This window comes from Dipodomys merriami, unplaced genomic scaffold (genome assembly GCF_024711535.1).
Source record: "Dipodomys merriami isolate MVZ:Mamm:240054 unplaced genomic scaffold, mDipMer1.0.p SCAF_8, whole genome shotgun sequence".
Classification (NCBI taxonomy): Eukaryota; Metazoa; Chordata; class Mammalia; order Rodentia; family Heteromyidae; genus Dipodomys; species Dipodomys merriami.
In genome coordinates, this window is record NW_027206401.1 from 59,824,198 (window position 1) to 59,834,818 (window position 10,621).

At 42.6% G+C, this 10,621-nt stretch overlaps 1 protein-coding gene across 1 annotated transcript; it reads right to left on the minus strand.

Annotated features, from left to right (window-relative positions):
• Positions 1-857: 857 nt before the first annotated feature.
• Irak1bp1 (interleukin 1 receptor associated kinase 1 binding protein 1) lies at positions 858-9,430 on the minus strand. The gene is made up of 4 exons (XM_070010115.1): positions 8,858-9,430; positions 8,281-8,346; positions 1,246-1,376; positions 858-1,156 (listed from the first exon to the last, which is right to left on the minus strand). Exons 1-4 carry the CDS (start codon positions 9,167-9,169, stop codon positions 880-882), a joined length of 786 nt encoding a protein of 261 aa, XP_069866216.1. The 5' UTR covers positions 9,170-9,430; the 3' UTR covers positions 858-879.
• Positions 9,431-10,621: the final 1,191 nt, after the last annotated feature.

Sequence of the window (10,621 nt, forward strand, 5' to 3'; positions counted from 1 at the left end):
TCTTTGTTTTCCCCTTTTGTTGCCATTTTTGATTTCTGTATCTTCTGTCTGTTTATCTGTTCTAGGGAGGGAAAGGGAAAACAGAAATGATGGGACCAAGGGTGAACTAATTCAGCAGTGATATTCAGTAGACACTATGTTGAAAATGAAATATACAACTTGTGAAGGAAGGGGTTGGGAGGGAAAAATCTGGGAGAAAATAGGAAAGAAGTGGCACTGTTCAAAAAGAAATGTACTCATTACCTGACTTATGTAACTGTCACCTCTCTATATATCACCTTTACAATAAAAATAAAGGATAAAGAATTCCTCTTCTTAAGTAAAAAATCTTATCTTACCAATTAAAAAATATAAATTTGTAAAGCTTAGTTTTCATAGAAAACTTAGATTCACATAAAATTAAGACTTTGAAAATGTTAAGTACCTATAAGAACTACTAAATAAAATATTTCTCTCTCCAGTAAAAATACTACACATCTAGTGATATTGCGCACGTGTAACCTAACTACTCAGGAGGCTGAGATCTGAGGATCCTCATTCAAAGCCAGCCAGGGCAGAAAAGTCCATTAGATTCTGACCTTCAATTAACCATCAAAAAGCCAGAAATGGAGCTGTGGCTCAAAGGGTGGTGCTAGCCTTGTCCTTAGTTCACACCCCAGGACACACACACACACACACACACACACGTGTACACACTAAATCTTCATTTCCTAAGAATGTCTCAGAGTAAGGTATGCAGAACAGAAAGTGTATTCTGTAGGACTATATTTAAGAAGTGACATTTTTTTCAGAGAAACAAGTTTACTATACAATACACATGCTTGTAACAAAAAGAAATATTATAAAAAGTATAAAAATAGATAAAAGTGATATAGTATTTTAATTTCGGAGATGCTTCTTTTTCTTCTCTTTCCCCTTTACCTCAAAGGTTACGAAGACTTTGGAGGCAGCATATAGTGTTGCACTTTTTATTTTCTGTTGTACAGTTAGTGAACTTAAGGGTCCGGATGATGGATGCTCCTCTATTTGTCCTTCCCATTCTTTTGTTTCTTCTTCTTTGATCAGTAAAGGTTTCCCCAGGGTCTGGCCAACGAGATGACAGACTTCTTGAGCTTTGCGCCACGCATTCTCCACAGCAACAAGACAGGCTTGCCGTCTTGGGATGAAAGCAGAGGTCATTAGTATGGCAGTCATGAGGAGGGGCACGGAGCAGTTCTGGCTCAGTTGCTCAGCTGCTGCACTTACCGCAGGTTCTCAGCAGCACCGGGTGCGTGATAGAACTGGGGTGGCTCAATCACAACAGAGCTGTCCAACTTCTCAACGAGGAAGCTACAAATATTTTGCATTTTTTCAAATTCAGTAAATGTAATACAGACCTGTAAGTGAAAGGACCTTGGTATTATTTTTATGTCTGATACACTGTTTTGAAATTTCCTCTGAAGGTGACAAAAGTCGAGCCAAATTACAGTCTTTTTGTGGTACGTAACAGGTAAGAACAATCTGTTTGATACTCATGTATTTCCGTCTCTCAGGTGTACAGGTATTCTCGAGCACAAAGCAAGATGCTTTATTTACCAAGTACGTAAATGATCGCAGCCCTCTACAGTGTGTGTACATACCTGTAACAAGGAAAGCTGGAAGATGCTAATAATATCCTCAATGATAATCATGATCCTGAAATGCTGCCAGCAGTGAACATGACCGGGCTGTTCTGCCGACTGCTATTGACGATTTTGATCCATGGCTCTTCAGGTCATTTGTCCTTGCAGACTCAGTCCTCTTGGGAGGCTATAGGGGATAGCTCCTAAAGTATTTACTGTGAACTTTCTATACCTGCATTCTAGGCACATGCTGCTTCAGATCTACTACTTCTCGCCTCTTTGTTGCTTAACTTTGGCCCAAAAGAGGCTTACTGGTACAGACTCCTCCCTGAATGTCAATCCCACACACAAGCCTCCAATGTGCAACCAGACCAAGCCAGATAGCTCATCCTGGCAATAACAAAAGGCCTTCAGAAAATAGCTTATCCCACCCCCAGGCTCAGACAATGGGGGATGGCTGCAGAATACAAATGGAGTCAGTTGAGCTCACCCTCTGAAAAGTTACTCAAGATGAGAGGTTGAGTAGTAATAACCATGGGCATCTGTCTCCCATAGCTATCCACCTCCCACCTGGACAAGAACCTGTACCTGCCTTTCTTTCCCCTCTACTTCAATAGCTACAGGAGAAGCCTAGAATGCTCCTGCTCCTTCCTGAACCTTAATTCCTCACGTGTTAGCCAAGTTTGTTTTCACTGGTCTCTGGATTATGACACTACAAATGACACAGCTTAAGGACAACTCTACTAAACTCCAAAACAGAGAGAAGGCAGCAGACAATGAATGCATCATCACAGGACTAAATATCCTATGGCAACACAAGGGGACATATGTTCTAGTTAGGATTTAGTGCGCTGTTTACATTTCAGACAATTCAGCCAGGAGAGCTGAGCCCAGATTAATGCCGTGTCTGACTCTGCTACAAACTTGGGAAATATCCTGTCCTCCTGGTTCTCGGGATCACACAGCAAAGGACAATAGTGTTTCATACTCCATTTATAATCCTCTGTGGTGCTCTTAGTCTGCTCCTGTGTTTATGGCTGTTGTCTTTCTGGCACCAACCTTGCATGCTGTTCCTTAAACATCTAGTGATTCTGTTCTCCAAAGGTTGAACCCCCTCTACAGGGTACTCCTGGGTCACCCATGCCCTGCAATCCCAGGTCTTCTAGCTATCTCCATGAACAGAGAACAAGGACAAAGAGACTCAGACCCCAGACTTATGCCCCACACCAGAGGGAAGGAACCAAAGATGGACCTCAACTTCCCACTCCCTAAAACATTTCAGTCTGCAGCCCGTAAGTGGGGAGTGACAGGTGACAGCCAGCCAGGGGCAATGGGAAATGTAAGTTTGGGCATCTAACCAAATTGATGTGACATTTAAAAATTCATTTCATAACATTTTAAAATTTACCATTTTTTTCCACATTGGAGGACTTAACCCTAGTAACTTTTCTCTCTTCTTCTTTCTAAAAAATTACTTCTTAGTCTAATCTAAGCTATTAAAGTTACTGACTGGTAGTAATTACGTCATTTTTCTTTTTTCTTTTTTGTCGGTCATGGGGCTTGAACTCTGGGCTTGGGCGCTATCCCTAAGCTCTTCAGCTCAAGGAGAGTGCTCTACCGCTTGAGCCACAGTGCCACTTCCGGTTTTCTAGTGGTTTATTGGAGATAAGAGTCCACGGACTTTTCTGCCCGGGCTGTCTTTGAACTGTGATCCTCAGATCTCAGCCTCATGAGTAGCTAGGATTACAGGCATGAGCCACTGGCACCCAGATGTCATTTTTCTTTAATACCACTGAAGTATGTTATTTTTAAAACCTATTGGCAGAAGCAAATCTATTTTGTTTTTATCCCTTTGAGCGTATGGAGACAGTCATATGTTCAGCTATTGTCCTCCTAATAGTGCAGAGCAGTTGTCTTTCATCATAAAGAGTGTGTGTGTGTGTGTGTGTGTGTTTCTGTGCCAGTCATGGGCCTTGAACACAGGGCCTAGGACTGTCCATGTGCATTTTTTTGCTCAAGGCTAGTGCTCTACCACTTGAACCGTAACTCTTACTTCTGGATTTTTTTTTTAGTGGTTATATGAAGATAAGAGTCTCATGGACTTTCCTGCCAGGGCTGTCTTTAAACCAAGATTCTCAGATTTCAGCTTCCTGGGTAGCAAGGACACTATTTTTTGGCTTTCCATATGCTACGTATTCTACATTTTTTTTTATTTAATTTTATTTTATTTGAGAACATACTGTACAGAGGGGCTACAATTACATGGGCAGGATAATGCATACATTTCTTACCAAGCATTGCAGCCTCCTCCTTTGTTTACCCTTCACCTCCCTTCCCAGCCTCCCCCCTCCCCCGTATTCTACATTTTTAGTACACATTTCTATTGCTTTTGATAAATAACATGAAGCTCTGTAATCACAATAACACCATCTGGACCTGTCCCATCCCTGCTCCAAATTTGCTCTCATGACTCTGTAGTCATTAGTTCCTCCCTACCTCCCAAACTCTGGCAGCCGTTTGTCAGATCCCCACTGGTATAGCTTGTCTTTTCCAGAAAGCCGCATGAAGGGAAGCATGCAATATGTTCTTTGGAGACTTCTTTCATCTGACATAATGTATATGCAATTTACTCATGCTTTTGCATATCTATTTGTTTTGTTCTCAGTAGTAATCTGTTATATGGATATAACCACAGTGTGTTTGCAAACCATTTCAAGTTGCTCCCAGCTTTTGACTACTATGAATAAACATGCCTCTCCAAAGTACTTCTAGATCCTTGGCATTTTCAAATGTATACCGTATTACAAAGTTTGTCAACTTTTATTATAAAACCCAGTTGGACTGACTAGGAATGAATCAAAACCATGCTGAAAATCCATCTCATCTCACTCCCCTTGGAATGGCATAATCAAGGAAAAAAATGCTGTCCGTTTATGTGTCTTGTTTTGATGTCTACTGAAACCCTTTGACATTTTTGGGGGTCAGGTTTACTTTTTTGCTTTTGAAAAATTCTATGTGCCATTCAGTCTCATTTAATATACCTAATAGCAAGTGTTAACACTGAATTTTAGTGCTTGCTTTATCCACAGACATAAAGCCACATACATCTTCCTATACATCAGCCACACATTTTCCTATACATAGGCCAGCCTACTGTATTTGTGATACTTCTCACCTAGCCTCTGCTGACTACTAGAACTGAGCTAAAGGTAATCATGTCTTGGACAGTGTGATATAATGGTAGTTCTGGCTTCCTATAGCCTTATAAAAATAATAAGATCTTTGCCAGTGACTCATACTTGTAATCCCAGCTACTGAGGAGTTTGAGAACTGAAGATTGAAGTTTGAAGCCAACTCAGGCAAGAGAGTCTAGAGGGTTTTTCATCTCCAATTAACCACCAAAAAGCTGGAAGTGGCTCTGTGGTGCTAACAGTAGAGTCCTAATCTTGAGCAAAATAGCTCAGGGACAGTGCCCAGGTCCTGAGTTCAAGCCCCAAGTGCAGCCCCACCCATACCCCACATACACACTAAATATGATATATTTTTTCCCGTTTTTATTACTTACTTCATTGTTATTATGAAGGTGATGTACAGAGAGATTACAATTACATGAGTCAAGTAATGAATACATTTCCTTTTCTACAGTGTCTCCTGTTCCCTCTCCAAGTCCCTTGCTCCCCTCTCCACCCATGAGTGGCTTAGTTCACTTTCATCAGTGTCCAGTGAGCTCCATTGCTGCACTTTTTTACCCTTTTTCCTGGAGTTTTGTACCCTCCCAAAGATATACATGTGAATACACCATACACAAATAAAAGAATCATCAAGAAATAAAAATAGATCTTTTTGTTTCCATATCTTGGAGTTCCTCCCTCTCCCCTCTATATATGCATAGATATACAGAGACAGCTAGATATATAAAGAGGCACATAGATATTGCTCCTTTGTGTTTTTCTCCTAAGAGTATCCTCTTTTTATCTCACTATACCTAGAATCCTGTATAATTTATCGTATCCCAGTGTATTTTAGATCTAATTTCCAGGTATCAGAGAACATGTGCCACTGTCTCTCTGAGCTTGGCTTACCTCATTTAACATGATTTGTTCTAGGTCCATCCATTTCCCTGTAAATGACATAGTTTCATTCTTTCAATTCCCTTGTGTATAGGTAACACATTTTTGGATCTACTCATCTACTGTGGGGCAGCCACAGTAGATGTGGGGCTGTTTTCACTACTTGGCTATTGTGAATAGTGCAGCAATGAACATAGATGTGCAGGTATCTTTATCATATCCTAGCTCATGATGTTCTGGGTAGAAGCCCAGGAGTGGTATGGCTGGGTCATAGGGAAGATCTATGTTTAGTGTTTTGAGGAACCTCCAAAATGCTGTCCAGAATGTTAGTACTAGCTTACATTCCCACCAACAGTGCAGTAGGGTTCCCTTTTTCCCCACATCCCAGCCAACATTTCTTGTGGTTTGAATTCACAATGTTGATCAATCAAACTGGGGTGAGATGGAATCTCAGAGTTGTTTTGATTTACATTTCCTTTATGGCCAGGGATGATGAACATTTCCTCATGTTTCTCTGTCATTCTTACTTCCTCTGAGAAGTCTCTCCTTAACTCCTTTGCCCATTTAGTGATTGGTTTATTAATTTGGGGAGAGGTTCATTGCTTGAGCTCCTTGTATATTTTGAGTATTAGACCTTTGTTTGATGTATTGCTGGTAAAGATCTTCTCCAAGCCTGTTGTCTCTCTTTCTAGTTTAGTAACTATTTGCTGTGCAGAAACTTTTTATTTTGATGTAGTCCCGTTCGTCAAGTCTCTCACCTATCTGTTGTGCCCTAGAACTCTTTTCAACAGTCTTTTCTACCTATACCTGTAAGTTTTAATGTTTTTCCTACACTCTCTTGGAGTAATTTCAAAGTTTCAGGTCTGAAATATTATATATATATATATATATATATATATATATATATATATATATGAAGAAATTAGAATACAAAAAACAAAGCAGAAGGAAGAACAGTCTAGGCTGGTCATGTGCTCAGCTCAGCCTTGTCTTAAATCAAGCAGCTCTCTATCTAAAAGTCCAGCCTCAAAAACAACTTTGTGGTCATACAACTTTCTACTTTGGGGAAGTTTGGCTGTCCAGTCTCGGGTCTATTTCACTCTCCTGCTTATTCCCTGGTGTAACCTCATAATAAACCTCTTAACTAGGATAACCTTTTCCTATCTATGCTCATTAAAACCTGAGGTCCTGACACTAACAAGTACTGATGGGTAATATTAAAGACTCCCTATCTTAAACCTCTACAGTCTGGAATCCTACCTGACTAATCTTCATCCTGGTTTGAATGGTACTTTTTGGTCTCTATCACTACCAAGTAATTGTTGCCAAATGGATCCTTAAATAGTTTTAAATTTTCTTGAATAAATTTTAATTGAGAAACAACAAAACTGTTACAGGAATCACTGGGGCAATAAACAGAACTGTTGAAATAACTATCTCAAGTGAAAATAAGTTAGCATTCTAATTTTCATTCTAATTGACTAGGTCCAACTTATCTAAACCTAGTATTAAAATTAGAAAAAAAGTAATGTATTCTCTGTCTGCAGATGGCTTGAGGTTAGTTACCTCAATAGATGTTGCATTCACTCACTGGATAAGCAAATCTCACTCTTGTTTCTTAGGATAAGGTCATGTTCTAAATACACACACAAAATGCTGGGAGTCAAAGCAGTCTTCTTGGAACCAACCACAACTAGGGCATACTCGGATTTCAAAAAGTCCTGATCAGCAAATCTTTAAAGGTAAAAGTACAGGGGGTAATCTGATAGAAATAGTATAATTTTTCAAGTGCAATGAAAATATTTTCTTGCTTTTGAAGTGCTTTTTCATTTTTAATTACACTTAACATAGTAATACTACATTGTGGAAAAAAAAGTATGTTAAGAGTTTTACAATCTTTTATGGCTTTAATTTATTGCTGGTTGTTGTTTTGGATTTTACCGTGACATCTTCATATACCCACTCCCAACTGCTGTTTTTTGGGGCAGTAGTGAGGTTTGAACTCAGGGCTTTGTACTTGTCTTTCCTAAGCAGCTGCTTTTACTGAGTTCCTTATTTTTGAACCACTTCCTGGCTAGCACAGACCTCATCCAGTATCACTTAGGTTAGGCTTTCCATTAGCTAGAATAACAAGAACCCACTACTATGTCCAGCTTTCTGTTGAGAAGGGCATCTTACAAACCTTCTGCCTGAAGCTAGCCTTCAAACCCCATCCCTCAAAACCACAGCTAAAATTACAGGCAATAACAGCAAAGGCATTTTCCATTTACTGTTCATCTAAAAGAAACTTCTCTCCTGTAGTGCTTCATGTTCATTAGGCCATAAAATTTTTAGAAGTTTATTCAGGTGGCATTTAATTGCTCTTTCTCTTTTGCTACTTTTATTCCATATAAACAACTCCTCTGAAATAAATCTCATTAAATTTATTTGAAAAGATCACCAGAGGATCTTCAAATGAAGCAGATGAACCATTCAAATGATTTTGAGCAAAATAATCTTTTATCACTCTCAGGAGAAGCATTTCTCTGGTAGATTTCAGCTCTAGATGAAAACAAACAGCAAGTTGTCCCCAGAGTCACACTACTTCCAGTAATTTGTGCATAGCATACCTCTGCTTCCATGTGATATGCATTTTCCACTCTTCTAAAATCCTTTGTGACGGCTATATTTTCTGCCTGAAACAGAAGGAAGGTACAAGAGTATTAGTAGGATACGTTTGGCTACTGAATGCAATTACTCGAAAACACAGTAAGGTTACACAAGTAGCCTACCTCCTTCCCGGATTTAGATAGTTCTGAGCAAGCACAGCCAACGTGAAATCAATGTTTGAAAAAAAAAAAAATCAAAAGAAATTTCGAGAAAAAAAATTAAATTCTTGCTACTACACATTACTACTGCAAACCAGTTAAGGCTTTCCAGTCAGTCTGGAGTTGTCAGATGTGTTTAAGTCATGTGACCTGGCCTTTCCAGGCAGGTGGGCAGGCAGGCCCCCCGTCCCCCCCCCCCGCACCCCTCACCTGCAGCCCCGCACCCCGCGCTCTCCACCCCACCCCCGTGATCCCCTCACCTGCAGCCCAGCCCAGTCCCGTCCTGCCCCTCCCCCCCGCGCCTCTCACCTGCAGCTCCGCCCCGACCCCCGCGCGCCCCTCACCTGCAGCTCCGCCCCGACCCCCGCGCGCCCCTCACCTGCAGCCCCTGCCGCCGCAGGCTCTGCGTGATATAGTCCAGGCGGCGCCCCACGCTCTTCTTGGCCTCGGCGGCTGCCTCTTTGGTACTGCGCATGCGCACGGTCACCTGCGCCCGGTTGGGGCCCGCGGACACCTCGGCGGTGCCGCTGACGTGTACCTCCCGGGTCCCGGCTGGGACCTGTGTGGAGACCGGCTGCCGGACACCGCGCAGCACTTCTCCCCCGGAGACCTCATTGTGTTCCTGGCCCCGGTCAGCCCACGGAACCAGCTGCACGAACACACGAGACGGAGGAGCCTGGGGTAACGACATAGCTTACGGCAGCCGGGTTTCCATAGCAACTGCAGGCCGACGGTGGCCGACGCGGCCCACGTCGACCTGGGAGTGCTGGGCGCGAAGGATGCCGGGATGATGCTGAAGGCCCCGTAGTGCGGGGCGCGGGAAGGGTCCCCGGATGTCGTTGCAGGCCTGAGCTCCAGAAGGAGGGAGCTTCGCGCGTAGAGGACGTTGTCGCCCCTTCTCCGTGGGATCGGCCGGCTTCGTTTTAAACACGTTTATATGATGGGTGATGGCCTTCGTAAACCCCAGCAGGCCGCACGGCTCCCCGCTCCGTGAGCCTCGCCCCCTCCCAGCCTCACCGCCCGCATTGCAGCCCCGCCTCCAGGGGAAGATGGACAGGCCAGGCCGGTGACCTCGCCCCGCACCGCCACGCCTGCCAGGGATTTGTGGTTTTGTTTTCCCTGGCTTGGTGGTGCCCGCCCAGACTGGCTTGTTGTGGTCCCCCTGGGTCACGGCTGGTTTTTATTTATGTATGATTCACAAGAGGTGGTTTCTCAAATCCCTTTATCCAAGGTGATGTTAATAACTTCTTTTTCCTCTCCCACATTTGTTATGTGGCTGTTTGACGCCCAGATCAGGTAGCGTGAGGGACCTATGCGAAGCAGAGAGAAAATAATGGACAGTTGCTTACACACTAGCCAAACGTTTGGAACGATCGTGAAGTCTTTTTGAATTCCCTCTGAAATGGTTAGAGTAACTCTGACTTGGACCCGGCCTGGAGAGAGAAGCAAATACCACGTAGTCATTGCTGGGTTTGGGCACCTTAGCTTCTATTTCCTTAAAGTTTCTGTAGGACTGGGAACGTAGCTCAGTGGTAGAGCCCTTGTCTTGCATGTATGAGGCCCTGGGTTCGATTCCTCAGCACCACATAAGCAAAAAGAAAAAAGCCGGAAGTGGCGCTGTGGCTCAAGCGGTAGAGCGCTAGCCTTGAGCTGAAGAGCTGAAGGACAGCACCCAGGCCCAGAGTTCAGGCCCCACGACCGACCAAAAAAAATTAAAATATAGATAAAAAAAGAAAGTTTCTGTAATAAAAACTTCAACTTCCCCTATTTCAAAGTCCCCCAGTTGGGGTCGTCTTAGCAATACTACTGGAGTTTTATCCGAAGGAGGAAAGGAAAGAGGAAGAAAAGGGAAGGAAAAAAAAAACTTGGATCTGTGCTGGCTCATGCCAGTAATCCTAGTTACTCAGGAGAATCTGAGAATCAAGGTTGACAAGACATTCTTGCCTTTAGTGAACCAGCAAAAGCTGAAAGTGGAATACTGGCTCAAGTTGCAGAGCACCAGCCAAAGGGGAAAAAATGTTAAGAACTAGTCCCTTAAGCAGGAACTGAAGAAACCAATGAACAATCTACATGTAATTTTTCTGTTGTTTTTAAAAATTACTGGGCATTTCTGTTTAATCAAATGATAATACCTTTTCATTTG